The following is an 18,911-nucleotide window of genomic DNA, read 5'->3' as shown; positions in this document are numbered from 1 at the left end:
TTACTCTAGGTGTGCCGTTGAGGCCGCATACCAGTGATGCTAACAAGGTGTACCTTAGGGTCACCGACAGTTGTAATATATTAATAAGGTGTACCTTAGGGTCACCGACAGTTGTAATATGCTAATAAGGTGTACCTTAGGGTCACCGACAGTTGTAACATGCTAATAAGGTGCACCTTAGGGTCACCGACAGTTGTAATATGCTAACAAGGTGTACCTTAGGGTCACCAGTGATGATATGTGAAACTTCCGTATGGCGCCACATGCATGCATTTATGAGTCGAGTCCATGACATCATTACATGATAAATGAGTGTATATGTGATATTGATGATGTATGTGTTAGTCCCTTAGCCTCAATTAACTTAAGAGGGGGGGTGAATTAAGTTTACTAAATTTCCTCTTATAAAAACTTTTCCAATTACTTCTTAATCAATTTATTTCCTTAGACAAATTTGTATGTAAAGAATGAATAATGATGCAAACTACACAATTATAATTAATAACAAGAAATTAAAAGTGTAGGGAAAGAAGAATTGCAAACTTGATTTTATACTGGTTCGGCCAATCCTGCCTACATCCAGTCCTCAAGTCTCCCACTTGAGATTTCCACTACTCTTGTAAACCTTACAAGAAAATGAATCCTCCAACACCTCGGAACTCCCTTTCCTTGTGTTGAGATTCAAACACCAACAAGGAGAAAAACCCTTTCTCCTTTACAGATCCAATGATCTATTAAGTATTACAGAATAACTCTCTTGAAGAGTGGATATTACACTTTCATGATCTTTGATGAACTCTTTAGAGATTTTGCAAATGATTTTGGCCAAGTGATTTGTAAAGATTATTTTCACAAATAGAGTTCGTCACCTTTCTCTGAAAAATTATATGTATTTATAGACAATTATTTCTTAGGTTATGTCTTTTCATGAAGAGTTGTAACTTTCTATAATTTTTCAGAAAATAGGCTCTGGTAAGTAAAAATGTTTTCAAAAGACTTAACAAAAGCTTTAAAGAATAGTTCAAATCATTTCTTAAAAGAGATTTGTGAAAGAAATTATTGAGATGAAGTTTTCTACATAAAAGTTTTTGAAACAATAAAAATATGTTCTGGTAATCCATTACCAGACCTTGTAATCCATTACCAGAACAGGAAATTTCAAAGTTCAAATTCTGAATACAAAATGTGTTCTGGTAATCGATTACCAGACCCTTGTAATCGATTAATCGATTACAACGGTTAAAGTTCAAAATGATTGAAACGTTGTATAATTTAAATTCAAATTTTGAAGTTTTATCTTCTGGTAATTGATTACAAGGGTCTGGTAATCGATTACCAGAACACATTTTGTATTCAGAATTTGAACTTTGAAATTTCATGTTCTGGTAATGGATTACAAGGTCTGGTAATGGATTACCAGAACATATTTTTATTGTTTCAAAAACTTTTATGTAGAAAACTTCATCTCAATAGTTTCTTTCACAAATCTCTTTTAAGAAATGATTTGAACTATTCTTTAAAGCTTTTGTTAAGTCTTTTGAAAACATTTTTACTTACTTTCAAAAGATTTAAAATTTGTTTAAATTTAAAGAGATTAATTTGAGATTTTTGAAAACTTATTCTTAAGGCCAAACATACTTGCAATTTCAAAAGATTCTTTTACATACTTAGCTAAGTTGACAAGACTTATCTATTTACCAATTGAGATCTTGTTCTTGCATCAACTTGCTTTAGCTCAACCTTGATTCTTCTTCAATGCTTTATAATCACTTTGGCATCATCAAAACATTTGTGCATATTTTCTTCCACAGTATGTGTATTGTTTACATGTGACTTATATTTGTTGTGTGTGTAGGTGCTATCTAACCTTTATTTCTGCACCTAAAACTGAGTGAGATGTTTCTCACTCCCTTGTTGTTTTTGTATATGTTTAAATTATGTTGCAGGAGGTCAGCATCATGAGGATGTTGGTGATGAGGCTTAAGGCTTCAGTTGGGCATGCTCTGATAGGATGTGACATCGGGCATAGCTAGGCTTATTTTTGGGATGTTATTGTTTTAAAAGCTTTAATTTTCTCTTCTTTTGTAATTTTGAACGTTCTTGAGAAAAGACCAAAATGTACATCTTTGTCATACTATTTTATTACATGATTTGAAAGTTATAAATTAATTCCTAACTAGGAGGCACTTTGCTGAAATTAATCTATATTTTCCTTTATATGATTTCTTGAATTTTGATACTTACGTGTTGACCTTTTTATAATTTATGAGTTACGAATGTGAATTTTCTACCTTATGATAATTGAGACAATTATTTTATCCATGAAAGAGGTTGTCAACTATGAAAGATTTTATTTACTCAAAAAGAAAAAGAAAAAAAATTATTGTTTACATTTATTGTGTATTAATGTTAGAGTAGAGGGTGTCACATATTATATGATCCATGTGCTCGATAATAATATTCCTAAAAATATAATTAGTAAAAATATATATCAATATAATATCATTTGATTTGAAAGATAGCATTATCTCTTCAGAATGTTGTTAGATATTTGATATATATCCTAATTCATGCACATATTGGTTAAATTATATTTTTAATTTTTTATTCTCGTTAATCCTTAAAATATAAATAATTAGTTTCCCTAATTATAAAATTATGAAATTTCATTATTCTTTATTAAATAAACATTTATTAATTATCATATTTTAATATTTATCTATATTTAAATAATATGATATTTAGTAACTACTATTTAAAGAAAAAATTATTAAAAATATGCAAATAAAGAGCTTATATGAGTAACATTATTTCTTTATTAAATCAAGGTAGTCATACTTCTTGGAAAACTTCATTTATGCATGTGGCCACAAGCATATATGCGTGCGTGGCCACTCTGAATATTGAAATTAGTGCAAGAGTAATCACTATGGCCGACATCGATAAAAAAGACTTTTAACTTAAAAAAAATGGCATTGAAATTTGAAACGTAAGCATAATCTAGGTATTAGAATAACCCCTCCATATTTTTTTTATTTGATGTTTAAGATTAATATATAAAAATTTTAAAAAATATTGATATTTTAATTTTTAAATATTTATTATTTATTTTTCTATTATATCATTTAGGTGGTTAAAAAAATAGATATATTAAAAATAAATAAATATATTATTTAATAAATATACATTAATTATTAAAGATAAAAATGAAAAAAAAATTAGAAAATAACAATAAAAAAATAGTCCCAAAATCACTATAAGAAAAAAAAACGAGGGAGTACGAAGTAAACAGTCGATTTAATCTGATTGAAATTTCCGACTCGGAATTAGTTTTTAATTTTTTATGCTTGCATGCATTTAAGAAGGATTCCCATTGAAACATATCATTTTATATTCAAGTTAAGGTGGGGCTCATAATACAAATTGTATTGTTTTCAAAATTGCTCTAGATCAATAAAATTTATCATCATGTATTATAATTTTCAAATTTTAAAATATTTGATAATGCAAAAGAAGTTACAAAATATATATATATATATATATATATATATATATATATATATATAGTTTATTTATATTTTATGATAATATATTAATGGATTCATTTATTATTCACAATTTTAATTCCTCTAGTTTAAAAATATAAAATTTTATTCTCTCATTAAATTGACATAAATTTTAATACAATATTTAATAATATGATATTTAAAAAAATCATACAAATAATATTTTTAATAAAATAAATATTAATTATTTGTTAAAATATATATAATTTTATATTTTATTTTATTTTATTTTATTTATCACATCATTAAATAACACATTATTTAATATCTTTATTCTAAAGGTGAATTAAAATTTCAGATTAAAAATAAAAAATATATAAAAATTTAATTTAACTCATTAACTTATAATAATAAACAAAAAATAGGTAGCCGGTAGTTGTACGAATTATATTAATCTTTTTCAACCAAATTTTACTATCATAGGCTCATTAAACAAAAATATCCTGGAACGATAAAAGAATTATTGATTCTTATATCTTGAAAATATAACAATAGTGTAAGACGTCCCTCATTGATTAACCAAATACTAAATATATTAATACTATATGTTCTGATGTAAATAATTCATAATCCCTACAAACCTGTGGATGTGGAGATTTGTATCATCTCTACTTTAGCCATGACACGTCAATTTGCTTGAGTTTTGACAAGAAATTCTACGCCATGTTGTTGCTTAATTTGTGTACTCCACTAATATATATCTTTTATAACTATATATTTAAAGTTGTGTTTAGTCAATTTAATATTTGTCAACTTAAAATATTAAAGAATACCCTTGATAAAAGTGTTCTATAATAACAATATTAAAATTAATTTAGATTAGTCTGAAAAAAGGGGTACTCAAGTCATTGGTAACCACATTAAATTTAAAAGTTAAACTAAAATCAATTTTAATTATTTTTTTGATATAGGTTTAAAGTATGAGATGATATGATTACATGAATATCATCTAAATTCAAACTACATATCTTAGAAATCCGTCCACTAACAAATGACCCACTACTACATATATAAAAGCACGAGATTATACTGTCTCTAGTATTTTGCTTCCAAGTTCCATAACCTTTTCTTTTTTCAAAAATACTCATTTTTTAACATTAAATTAGTGTGGCACCTTATCACTCTAACCTAGTTTAAATAATTGGATTATGAATACTTTTTTTAAGGAAAAGTTACATTTTTTCTCTAAAAGTCTTAGTGCATGTTTAGAATAAATTTCCCTAAAAATATTTTTTAAAAAATAGAGGAAAAATCAAAAATACATTTTTCATAAACTTATGTATAAATTAAAAATGATATTTTGAAAAAATAAATAAGAGAGAGATTTTACAAGTTAACTTGTGCATAAATTAATTTTAACTTATGAAAAAATTTATTTAATTTTTTATTTTACTTTTTTAAAAAAAAAACTTATTTAATTAAACAAACCCTTCATCATTGTCAGATTGATTCTTGGAAGTAAGAAAATTTTTCAAGCTAGTCTTTGAAATCTCTAATTATTTCATTTACATCCTTAAACATAATTACTTTATGTCATTTTGGATCATAAATATATGTTAATATTAATAAAAGTTACATTATTTTCATAATTTTAAACTAATATAATTGACAAGATATGTTTTCAATTGCTTTTTAATTTTTTAATTTCACAAACTAATATAATAGTCTTATACACTTAAAAGCTAAAACACAATAAAGATGTACCTTCCGATATAACCTTTTTTTTTTTCATTAGAAGCATATATTGCAATTTTTATTCATCCAAACAACCAAGCAAATCAAAACTATGCACCACGTATGCTTTTTATTCACAACGCAACTTATGGAAACTACTGGATTACAGTGGGTAGAGCATACATATGCATGCACATGTTTTCATAATCAAAATGAGAAAAAACCCTACTTCAATATATTCTCACTTTCACTTACCCATAAAACATGTTCAGACATAGGTATAGAAGGACATTGACTTTTAACGACTTCACTAAAAAATATTCTTTATTTTTCATAGAAAATATCGTATTGGTCCTTCTAAACCATATCCAAACAGATTCATAACCGATTGTTACGGGTTCCATTTTTTTTAATTTCATACAAAATCCCCGTTTTGATTGGCATCCCCCTTAACCCCTTTCCCACTGGTGAACACAACATCAAGATTGTAAAGCACAGGGACCATAGTGAGGGAGCACAGGAACACAAGAACAGGACCAAAGATCCAAAGCAAGAGAGGCAAGCCAGAATAGAACAACCTGTTTCCCACAGTGTTCAAGATGAAGCCCTTTTCCAGGATCTCATTGATGTACTGAGGGGTGACAAGGGACAAGGGGTCCTGTGGGGTGTTGATGAGGATGTTTACTTGGTTTATGAACCTTATGGAGAGGGAGTGGCAGAAAAATGAGAAGAGGAAAATGGTGAGGAGTGTGACATATTTGAGTGCCACCATGAACTCACCATGTGCCCCATACACTGCATCATTCAGAGGCTTCTTCACACTGTAGGTGCTGCTTATCACTGCTGCTAGGCCTGAGCATAGGAGGATTGAGGTTGTGGCCATTAGGGTGGCACCCATGATTGTGTTCCTTAGTGATTGAACAGCCAGAATGTTTTTCTTGTCATTGTCCTGCCACAGTCAACATACGTATCTTAGATTGTGTTTAAGAAAGTTGTGAAAATTATTAGATTATGTGTATGATTGATTATTGTTATTCAATTATAATTGAAATATATTTTGTTAAGGTAAATTTGATGAAAAGCGATTTTGAAATGTTTAATTTTATTTTGATATTACAAAAAGTTAATTTTTTATGTAGCACATTATTGTGGGAGAGAAAAATCTATTGAAAATTAATCATCAGAATCAAATTTTTAAATTAAAGAAAATAACTTACTTTTCTAAAAGAAAAGAAAACCCAGTTATTTTCGAATTCAAGGTTTTGTCTTAAACAAGCATTTTTTTGCAAACAACTTTTTTCTTTTAGAATTGTGTAAATTATGGGAAAAAAACAGTTTTTCCAAATATGCTCTTAATTATTTCCTGTGGCAGATCTAATTATTTTTAGTAAAGTAAAAAAAAAAACCTTTAAATTTTTAGGGAAAAAATAATGCAATATACGCAATCTTATGAAAAATAATTCAAAATATCTAAACTATATACATAATTAAATAAAAGAAAAATTCTTGCGGAGAAAATTGCCCACATAGATGTATATATACATCCACCCCTGATTATCTATATGAGATCATTAAAATGTCCTCTCTTTTTTTTTTCATTTATTCTTAATTTATTTTAGTTTACAATGTCGTACTGTTCATGTATATTATCCTACTAGCTACTAAACTTACCTTAATGTTCAATTGTTGTTAATTTCATGAAGCACAAAATTATTAGTATTAATCATTACTGTAGAAGTTAACATTATATAGTACAAAATAATTTATATATAATTTTAAAAAGATCGTCACCAAAGATTCGTGACATCAGCCTAAGTAATGGAAAATCATTTTTTAATAATTTTGATCGCTAATTCGTTGATTTATAGTACTGAATTGAATTGAAAGCAAATTTGCCTGTAGAAGAAAACGAGAGAGAAATGTTATTAGCGTACTATTTAATAACATTTTTTTTATTTGGCAAAATATATGTGATCCTGTTAAATAAATAAATTTTCATTGTCTTTTTTAACTAGATAGCATTATTTATTATTTAATAAGCTATATAATTTTTATTCAATATAAATAAAATATCCTAAAAATGTGTTGCTAGCGTTATTGTTCCGGAAAATAATAACCATGCTTTGCTGATGGAGAAATTTTGTTTATAAAGCTTTTTTATGGTTAATAAAATGTAGGAAGAAATAATAAATATAATATAATAAGTGATATTATATATAAAAAAATAAAAAATAAAATATAACTCTTATTAATTAATTCTTAAGAGGACATATTCTATTTACTGCTATGAATGATGGAAAGACACACGGAATGTTCTTGTTGGGGAAATACATATGACATGAGTTGGCAAATAAGATATAGTAAGATTTAAGATATGAAATTTTGTTTTCGTATCATGACAAGACTTTTTATATGCATATACTTATTCTTAAATTTTCTCTATTTTAAAAAATACGCCGATAATAATTAAACTTGTATTATTTTCTGATTTATTGGATCATGCAATTGTAAATAAAATTGTAGAGGAACCGATACTAATTAAATTTATAATTTTTAGTATTATATAATATTTCAAGCAACAAAGTAAATTTAAATTATAAGAAACTAATATATAAATGATTAAATCGTAGTTAATTTATATTTATAAATAATATTAATATAAAATAATTTACATTTATATGTTTTTTAAAATTATTTTTGTTTATCTTAAAAATTTTAAAAGTAGAAGGTTTTAAAAAATAATGGTCAAAATCGATTGTTCTATTCTATTTATTTTATGAGTTTAACTAGTTCCTTATCAATTTTCACCAATTCTAAATCTAAGGTTTCAAAAGAATGCTTTTTGTTGGTACCGTGGGACATTGTTTTGTTTGGAATATAATATATTACGGAATAAGGAGGATTGTATAAAACACCACATGTTATTCACCACTCAGCACGCACTAAATTAGAATAGTGATGATTTGTTTTTTCGGAGGTTGTGAAGATATGTTATACAAATGATATGTCACTATGGTACGGATTAATATATGAAAATTTAAATTAATTAGAAAACTGAATATAACTAGCCACATATATATCTTAGATTGCACATAAAGTAATTTCTAAAATAAAATAAATAAAAAAATATGCACAAATATATTTCTTTGAAAAAATACGTGGATTTGTGATGCACATTATATATCTAGGTTTACCTAGAAGGCACTTGCATATGGATATTCACCTAATTATATCTCAAAGAACATTCTGTCATGTTTTGTTAGTGCATGGTTGTTAAAATGGAATTTATTCATCGGAACAAGAATAAATTAAGAAAAGCAAATGCCAAGGAATATAGAACTAACATGAAATATTCTATTGCGAATAAGATAATTAACTTTTTCAGTTTAAATTATTCCACTGCCTTCTTAATTATTCTCCCATGAAATGCTACATGATTAAAATTCCAACACAAGTTTGCAGAAGAGTTTTCATCGGAAAATAAAAAATTGATAGAGAAAAATACGGTTCCTGAAATGCTACATGGAACATGCATCAAGGCAAAATGTTTAATATATATTAATAAATTTTAGAACCAGCTGAAAACTAACGGTTTAAACTTAATTTTCTGTATAATTTTTTTCCACTGTTATGAATTTAGTATAGCAATACATTATCGAATTTTATAGTTTAGTTTTTGATAAATAAATATAAAAAAAAACCTATAGTTTAGTCTCAGGTGTTTTAATAATCAATCTTCAACTAAAAGTATTTTTTGGCGGTGGTTATTATTTTTTGTTTTGGTAATTAATTATTATGCGTTTTAACAACAATGAAAATGACAGTTAGAATTTTGATCAATATATCTAAAAGTAGTAAAAATTAAAATTTTTACCCATACTTACAGAAAATGTCAGCAGTAAAAACCATTTTATTGCAAAAGTAGTAAAAATTAAAAATATTACCCGTAATTACAAGAAAATGTCAGTAAAAACCCATTTTATTGTTGGTATAATAACTTTTGTCTTTCATAAATTAACTTATGGCCAGTTAATGTTCATTTGCCGCAAAACATTGTAGTTCAAGATAAGTTTTACCATTTCCACTACATAATCGCCACTAAAAATAAATTTTATTGTAGCAATAATTTTAAAAAAATATGTTCAAGTTAATTAAAAAATTAAATTGTTGGCAAACCAGAACTAAATGTGTGTAACAACATAGTTTTTCATGTACACTTGTAAAAAAACATAGAAACAATAAGAATTTTAGAGACTTAATTGATGAGTTGGTTGAATGAGGTATGTGAATTATAAATTTCATCGAGTTTAATTCTATAAATAAGAAAGAAAAAAACACAAAAGTAAATACAAAAATGAAGATAAGATAGTTGGGTACCTTCATCATGGCATTAACCCAATTCCTACGACCACTAGCATTGATGCCAATGATGGTTGTGTGTGGCTGAGTTCGAACCCTATGCCATAGCCAGAAATGGTAGCCAATGCTAGTTAGAAATCCCAAGGGCACCAATATGACATCCAAGTAGCACTTCCTCCATTCCATATCTTTCAAAGCTCAAGAGAATTAGATATAACTTAACTAGGTAATATATGTTACTTGCACTATCTATCTTCCTCTTTTTATGCAAGTGCAATATGCGTTTAAAATTAGTGTCACTCTTCTCTTCTCTTCTCTTCTCTTCTCTTCTCTTCTCTTCTCTTCTCCATGGCAAGTGCTAATGAAGGGGGTATATAAGCACATCACAAGAGATGTACGTGGACTTCTTTCAAGGCCTTGTTCTAAGAATAATCAAACACCCCTACTTTATCACTAAATTACAAACTTTGGACTAATTTTTTGTGGGGAAGTGGATGGCTTTTCCCACGTTTGTCGCCTGCTTTTTCGCACAATTAGTTCAACTTTAGTTCTTGTTTATTTATTACCCGCTTTCCCCCCACATTTTGAGAAATAACAATGGTTTGTGCGTGAATCAATTCATGAATCAATTAGTAAGTGATTGTTCTAAGTTAATTAAGATATCGAGTTTGAATATTAAATGTGTAATTGTGTTGAATATTCAGAAAGAGAACTTTGTCTCGTAATTTCATACACTAAAGAAAACTGCCTCTAGTGCATGATATTTGTGGTATAGTAGTTAGATAAAAAGTAGTGGTTTGAAATTATGTATATTAAGATCAATTATAACCATACAGGTAGTATAAGTTGTTATTTGCTGGATTGTACTTTGCTTTAATTTTTTTTTAAATTTAAATCGTGTCTGATTAAAAAAAGGAAAGTAATTTTAGTTTCTTTAGTATTTTCTCTTTATATATTTAATTAGAATTTGTAATTGAAAGATTTTATGGGATGAAAAATTGTGATTGGAAGAGAAAAAATATTTTGAGGTTGTTTTCACTTGAGGTGAAATTATATACTTTGCTTGATGAATTTTATGTAAAAGAAAATCTAAAATCATTCAAATTGTGAAAATTTGGAGTAGAAAATGTGAATTTATGAGTTTTTCAAGGTAATAAATTTAAGTGCGTTAATTAAAAATAAATTAATGAAGGAAACAAATTTGTTTAATCTTAAAATTAAAAATGACGGGGAACTAAAATTATTTATTCCATACTAAATTAATTTAAAATATTTTTTTATTCATGTTATTTGTGAGAAATATTTATTGACTTTGCATTAAACTTCTTATCTCAATCATTTTTTTTTCCATTTACATAATTTGAATCCAAATTATTTTTAAGAGAAAATCAATTTTAATTTCACATATACTATCAACTTATTAATAAATAATTAAAATTATAATTAAACTTATAGATTATTAAAATGAAAACATGTCCAAATCATTAATTTCTGACTCTTTTAAAGCATCTTCAATAATAAAACTCATTTCAAATTCTTAATTCATTTTTGGTGGATCCTTCAATGCAATTAAGATTTAAAAAACTTGTTTTACTTTTATTTCAATGGAAGAACAACCTGGCTTGAGTTCTTAATTCACATTATGGACACCACATTTATTTATTTATTTATTTAAGTAAGAATAATAAAAAAAATATAAAAAACCGATTCTTAGGATTTTATATAAAAACGATCCTCACACTGTATTATTTACGTTACCATGCTCTCATGCTAAAATTTACAAAAATCGATTATTATGTTTACAACCATGTTAAAAACTTTTATCGAAAATGATCACTATGTCCAAAAAAACAAAACATGAAATCAAAGATTAAATTATATTATCTCCATTTATCTCACATTAATCACCCATAAAGCATGTATCAATATCATGAAATTATTCCACTTATCTTTGATCTTTCTCATTTTACCTCCAATTTTTTCTATCCTTAATTAAAAACCTCAAAACAGTTAAGATACATTATCATTTTATAAATAATAATAATTTAAAAAAATAAAGAATTCGTTTACTTTAAGAGTAAGTTTATCTTGACTTTCTCTTTTTAATAACTCATGTTTTATATCAAATTTCAATAATTCAATTGTTAAATTTAAAATTCTTAATACATAAATTAAATTTATAAATTTTTTAAAAAATTTAAAAATTATTCAAGATTAAAAGAAGAGTGAGGCCCAAGCATAATGGCAATTGGGTTATTTAAGTGAAGAAGCAAGGTTGAGAAGGGCAATGAAACCGAGTTAGGAAAATGGAATGTGAGTGAGATTCTGACAAGGCGCATTTTACGTCATAGTAAGAGGGGATAAGATATGCAGATATGAACCCAAACACGACACACGCTTCCCTCGTGATTTTTGAAGCCACCACGCAATTGCGTTTGCGGTTTCATCTAACTAAACGCTGCCGTTTGCCTCACACCTTCGCCCTAAACGACAAATTCGCAACCCCACTTCAAGTTAACAAACGACGAAGCGTATTCGACATTCACGGTTACTCACTCATTCACGTTGCCGTTGCTACTCACACACGAGGTTTATGCATAGGTTGTTCACATCGATATACTTTTCATCATTATCTGTTGTGTAACTCTACCTCGTATTTCTGTTGTCTTTGCTTTATAATGTGAAATTGACGTGCTTCCATAAAATGTGTAATAATAAGTAATGCAATGCCCAAATAAAATAATGTTTTTAATTAATATGGGTTGTACCTGCACGAGGGTATTCCGGTAATTTTGCTATTCCTGCTTGGTCTTCATCTTCCATGATGTATCCTAGGGAAAGAGAAGGGTACACTCCAATATTTAAGTTAGTTTTCGGTCTCGGAGATATCAATGCTAATCAAACTAGTAATTATAAAAATGTATCTTTATTTGTTACTAATCATACTTATTTATACTAACTTTAATGGGTTTAGGTTCATATATAGGCCCATAAGAAAATTCATTAGTGCTTATCCGTAATAAACAGGTTTTAAAGCATGGTTGCACCAAAAAAAAAAAAAAAAGGGAATTCATGGTGTATGATTTTAAACCAACGTACGTGAACATATACGATTGAGTTCTTATATTCTATCTTAATCCGAAATTAAGGTGAACAAGTTAAAATAGTTAAGAAGGTGAATTGTTAAATAATTAGGTGTGTTCTTTCTGTATGTGGGAATATTTATCACACTTTTTTCATTTAGGAATAGTTACGGTTGATAATGGGAATGATGATGATCCTATTCAATGACTTGTATAAACACTAATTAAGGATTGTTTGTGTTATGGTCTTTGCCTAACCCAACTTTAATGAGATTCATTAGGTCTTATTTGATCACAAATAAGTATCATGATCTAATACGTTTAAGAAAAAGCTACCGAGACAGGACAAAACGCCTTTAGTAAAAATTGGAGGATAATTCAAGTTAAGATCCTAATTCTCCCACTAAAAAATAATTAATTATCACAAGGAAGGTAATTACATTGCAATGATTTTATCTATCAATTGTACACCAAAAAAGGACTTGTAAAGGACTTCACATATCACATACAATTATTTTCTACCCTAATCACCTTTTATCTGTAAACCAAAATGACTTTGATGAAAAGTTTTAGAAATTTAAAGAATTTAAAATTATTAAAATTTAAATTATTTTGATTTCAATTTTTATCATTCTCTAAATATTTTATTTTGATAAGTCAATTCTAATTTTTGAATTCTTAGTTTGAAAATCTAGAATGACACTTATCTGTGAACTTAATTTTTCTCCTAGTACTACTCTTATTATATGATGTGAAAAGAGTAATTTAAGTATTAAATGTTGGATTAATTATTTAATTAATATAATTTTGTGGATTAATATTAAATTAATTATTAATAAATATTCTTTAATTTTTAATGTTAATATGCCATGACTATTTAGAACATCTAATTATTTGATGATATTGTGTTGGGCTATTGTTCTAAATAATACATGAAAAGTTGGACTATTCACTTGATGTTTAATGAGAGATCCTTACTTTTATATAATTAGTTATTTAATCATTATTATTAGACGGTTAATACCTGTTTATTGAGTTAATTGTGATTAAGGGTAATCATTTCTCATTCAAGTTTTTCATATATGATTTATTTAGATCTCATGAAGATGAAAATTCTTTATGAAAAATGCACAAATTATATTATAGTGTGTTTCAATGGAATAATTTATTGTTTTGAATAATTTTAAATATCTTAAGATAAAATGCTCTGTTTAAATGAAGAATTTGCAAACAATTTGAAATTTAAATATTTGTAAAAAAATTTAAAATAATAAAATTTTAAATTTTCACAAAATAGCAAGAATTTAAAATTCTTCATATTTTTTTCTTCTTATTTCACCTATATAAAAGATATCAATAATTTTTTAGTTACTAAATATTTAAAATATTTTTAAATTATTAAATATCATTTAATATTAATTTTTAAAACTATTAAATATTTAAAAATTAACTAATATTTATTTTTATAAAATTTAATCTTAAACACTCTCTCTCACTATATATATAAAATCAATTTTACTTATGGTGGAAATCAATTTATCATTGTTTTATTACATTTTGAAATGTATGTATTACATCAATTTTGTTTTATAAGAATATGAAATATCAAATCATCTTGGATTAATATAAAGTTATTGAGGAGTGTAATACTTAGTAAAAGTTAGACCTATGTTGTTTGAACCCTCCTCATATATATATATATATATATATATATATATATATATATATATATAAAGGGTTATAATTACACCGGTGTAACTTTTACTTAGTATTACACCACTCAATAACTTTATATTAAATGTGAATTTTATCAATCCAACTGTTAGATTGAAAGTTCTTTACTCTTAATTAGATCATATAAACAAAATTTTATATTAATCCAAGGTGATTTGATACTTCATTTTTATAAAACAAAATTGACGTAATATATTCATTTCAAAATATACTAAAATATGAACACTTTGATTACCTTCAAGTTGTTGTTCAATTTTAACAAAATTTGATATACACGTATAAAGTGATAAGAGTTTTCAATCTAACGGTTGAATTTACAAAATCACATTTTATATAAAGTTATTGAGCGGTATAATATTTAGTAAAAGTTACACCGGTGTAATTATAAACCCCCTCATATATATATATATATATATATATATATATATATATATATATATATATATAATAAAATATGAATATTTTGATTACCTTTAAGTTGTTGTTCAATTTTAACAAAATTTGATATAGACATATAAAGTGATATGAATTTTTAATCTACCGTTGAGTTTATAAAATTCATATTTAATATAAAGTTATTGAGCGATATAATACTTAGTAAAAGTTACACCGATATCGTTTGAAACCTTCTTTCTCTATATATATATAATTTTACTCAAGGTGGAAATCAATTTATCATTTCAAATTAAAAATTTAAGAAATTTAAATTAAATTATCCAAAAAAAATATTTAAAAAATAATAAAAATTGAAATCAAATTAATTCAAATTTCAAAAATTTCAAATCTTTAAAAATTTTCTAAAATCTCCCATTCAAACACAACACTATGTCATTCTTCAACATGCTATAATTTTGTATTCACATGATCTTTGTTTGATTAAAATTTATTATAAATTTTCATCATTAAAATCTATCCAAATTTATTTTAGGTCTTACTCGTTGATGGAACAACCTTGCAACTGATGGACTCTGTCTCATATGGTGAAACAAATCCGAAAACCGTGTAAGAACAATGCTCAATAATGCAAGTCCAACTCTTAGTTTTTAGAGAAAACTAGTTCCTTTCCAAAACCTGAAATGCTTGTATCAACATTTATAAACTTCAAACAATTTTAATTAAGATTCAACTTGTTAGTATATATTTATTAAAAAAGCACTTGTAATATATATGGATGTTTTCGAAATTGGACTTAATTGACTTGTTGAAGATTCAATGATTAAATTATAATTAAAGTAATTAAATAGATATTAATAAAATGATGATAATAATAATAAATTATTAATATCAAATAGTATTAAATAAATATAATATCATAATTTTAAAACAGTATAAATTAAAATAAAACGTTATTTATAGGTTTTAACATTTAATACATACCTAAAATTTTAAACTGAATATAATATAATATTTAAATTTGAATTTTACTAAAATATAATATTTTTTATTACTAATAACAAGATTATATCTAGAATAAAGCATATCAAATTATAAAAAGTAAAAATATTAAAAATTACAAATTAATATAAATAATTAAATTATATTTATAGATAAATATTAAAAATAATTTATTTTAACTTATAATTTTATTAAAAATATTTTAAATTAAGTTTTAAAAATTAATTTTTTATAATAGACCAATTTTTATCAGTTTTGACTTGTTCTAATGATTCTTGCAAAACAGAGTCAATCAAACCAATTTTTTTTTTTTAAATTAACCATATTATTATTATGATGTATCTATCATTAAAAATAGTGACCAATTCTTATAAAATAAATTATAAATATATACAAAATAAATATTTTTCTCTCAATATAATAACCAAACTAGTTCACGTCTCATTTTAATAGACATGATATATATGATCAAGGTGAGAATAGCAAAAACAAGTACACATTTAAAGTAATGCACATGTAAATTTTACTATTAAAATTTCTCTTATTACATTAGACTTTTCATATAAATTTTGTATTAAAATTCGCAGCAAACATTATTCTTACAAATTTTTCTGCGAAATTTTATCTGCAGATAATACCTTCGTGGATAATATATATGTTTTTACGAATTTTAAACTTGCGAAAAAAATTCGCAGGAAAGTATCATGCAAAAAAAAAATCACAGGAAAGTTTCTTGCGAATTTTTTCGCAAGAAATTTTGCAGGAATATTTTTTATGAAAAAAATCAAAGAAATTACTACAAATTCTAACAATAATTCTTCAACTTTCAAATGCTCTCAATGAATTTATCCGAAACATTTGTTCTCACGCCTCCAACATGTGATACATAATCTTTTAAACTCTTAGATTGTAGATTATAAGCCTAACACTTAACCATACAAATCAACTTGTAACATAAGTGTTGCCCCAACTTATATGCTCTTTAATTGTTTTATTTTCAATTGATGAGGGACTTGAAATTTTTTTTAAAATATTAAACTTATAAATTTAAATATTTTTTTTTTAATTTTTTTTGCGGATTAAAATTGGTAGGAAAATTCGCAAGAAAAGTTATCTGCGAAATTTTTCTACCATTTAGTAAACATTACTTGAGAATTTATTTTTGCAAGAAAATCTACAAAAAAATAAAATAAAATTCGTACAATATTTTTTGCAAATTTTTATCATGAAAAAAAATTTCTATGATCATTAAAATTGTAGCGAAATTTGAAAAAATTTATTGTAGATTATTTTTCATTAAAAAAATTGTAAGAAATATCTGTAAATTATTTTTCGTAAATAAATTCGTAAATTTTTTTGTAAAATTATTATTGCAACAAAATTCGCAAAACATTTCTGCAAATATTTTTTTAGGAAAATTCGCAAAAAAATGACACTTTTCTAGTTGTGGTTTAATGTATCTCATTTTACCGATTCAACAATTTTTTTTTATTTTAGAACGAAAAATCATATTTTAAGCTTAATACTTTTAATAAGCAAATAATACCAAAATACAATATCACTGTACAAATTATTAATGATCTCTCTGCGGTGAGCTAATTATATTAATTTTTTTTTTCATTTTACACACATCCACAATCTTTTATTATGATCAACGTTACTCTCAACTATTCATTTTATTTTTTTTCAGAAAAGAAAATGCAAAAACTTGCAATCAACCTAGCTAGCTGCTTTAAAAAAAGTTGGTCAAAGGAAACAAGAAGAGGAAAGTTAAAGAAAAAAAAGACAGATATAGAAAGTACAGATTTTATTTTATATGATAAACTTGTTGCATTCATGAAGTGATATGATATTTCCAGATGTTTCATTTATAAGGGAATATAATATGAATCTGTCATTTTCTGGCAAAGCAAGAATTGGACAAGAGGATAGTGTCATAGTGGGATGTGCATAATTGTTGAGGACATTTGTCTTTGGAATTATAAATCCCCAAAGCCATGTAGATACGCTAAGAAAGGCTTTAGATAACAATTTTCTATCATGAATGGAGAAAAACCTAAAGAAAAAAAAGTGATCAAATGTATTATTCAATGAAAATGCGAGTGAGTTGTCCAATCAAACCAAAGGTACACGTAATGGGGTGCCATAAGAAGTGGGTTGCCAACGAGCCTTTGCAATAAGTGGATACATTGATGTCCACCTACGTCCACTGTGTGCCTAGTGCCCCAAGACCAAGAGACCAAGCACACAATCTTCTTCCATGTTAATGCTTTAAACTCACATTACATTCTAATACTTTCTAACACATTTTTTTTATGTTAAATTTTGTTTAAAATTTCAAAATGATGAGAGATTTATTAAATAGTGTGAAATGAGTCATTGAATCAACTTGGTGTATATTTTACTATCAATTTAAAATCATATTTAATATAAAAAATGTGATTCAATAACAAAAAAAATAGTTTGAGTGTAACTTTTTTTAATTCCAATTGAATTCAACTCGGTTAATTTTTAAACACATCCTTAATAGTAGGAGTTGAATATATATATAAAGTCATATGTTCAAACTTTGTTGTCATTATTATAATTTTTGCTTGTAAAAAATAGTGTGAGATTTATCAAATTTTGTGATTTTTAATAAACTTTAATCAATTATAAGGAGTATGTTACTTGTATTCAGTTCTTGCCATAAACCAAATTCTTTTGGACTAATGATGTTCACAGTATCATGAGCAGAATTAATTTCTGATTAGTAGACTATAAAATATCCATGATAGAAAAAAAAAAAGAGAGGTTCAATTACTGTCTAGATCTCTATAGTTTCATAAACCTTATCTTTTAATCCATATATATAATTAAAATTAGTCTATTTTAGCTTCTAAGCATGCTATTTTTATTTTCTTAGTTCATATAATTTTATAAACTTTACTTTTTATTAGTCTCTATAAAAATAGAAGACAATGACTAAAAAGAACAAAAGTGACATGTATAAATGAAGCATTGTTGTTTCTATAATTTCATAAACTAAATTTACTTTTTATATAGGAAAAAAGAGTGAGTGTTTTCATGGCATCTCTCTTAATAACATTTGAGGCTTACA

The 18,911-nt window shown here is 25.6% G+C and overlaps 1 protein-coding gene across 1 annotated transcript; it reads right to left on the bottom strand.

Moving 5' to 3' along the window:
• Positions 1–5,341: 5,341 nt before the first annotated feature.
• On the bottom strand, positions 5,342–9,966 carry LOC109788226 (uncharacterized). The gene is made up of 2 exons (XM_020346906.3): positions 9,618–9,966; positions 5,342–6,189 (listed from the first exon to the last, which is right to left on the bottom strand). Exons 1-2 carry the CDS (start codon positions 9,783–9,785, stop codon positions 5,656–5,658), a joined length of 702 nt encoding a protein of 233 aa, XP_020202495.1. The 5' UTR covers positions 9,786–9,966; the 3' UTR covers positions 5,342–5,655.
• Positions 9,967–18,911: the final 8,945 nt, after the last annotated feature.

The sequence above is a fragment of the Cajanus cajan genome, chromosome 9, assembly GCF_000230855.2.
Source record: "Cajanus cajan strain Asha chromosome 9, NIPB_CcT2T_4, whole genome shotgun sequence".
Lineage (NCBI taxonomy): Eukaryota > Viridiplantae > Streptophyta > Magnoliopsida > Fabales > Fabaceae > Cajanus > Cajanus cajan.
Note: the sequence above shows the minus strand (reverse complement) of the source record. Positions and strands in the feature narration are given on the sequence as shown.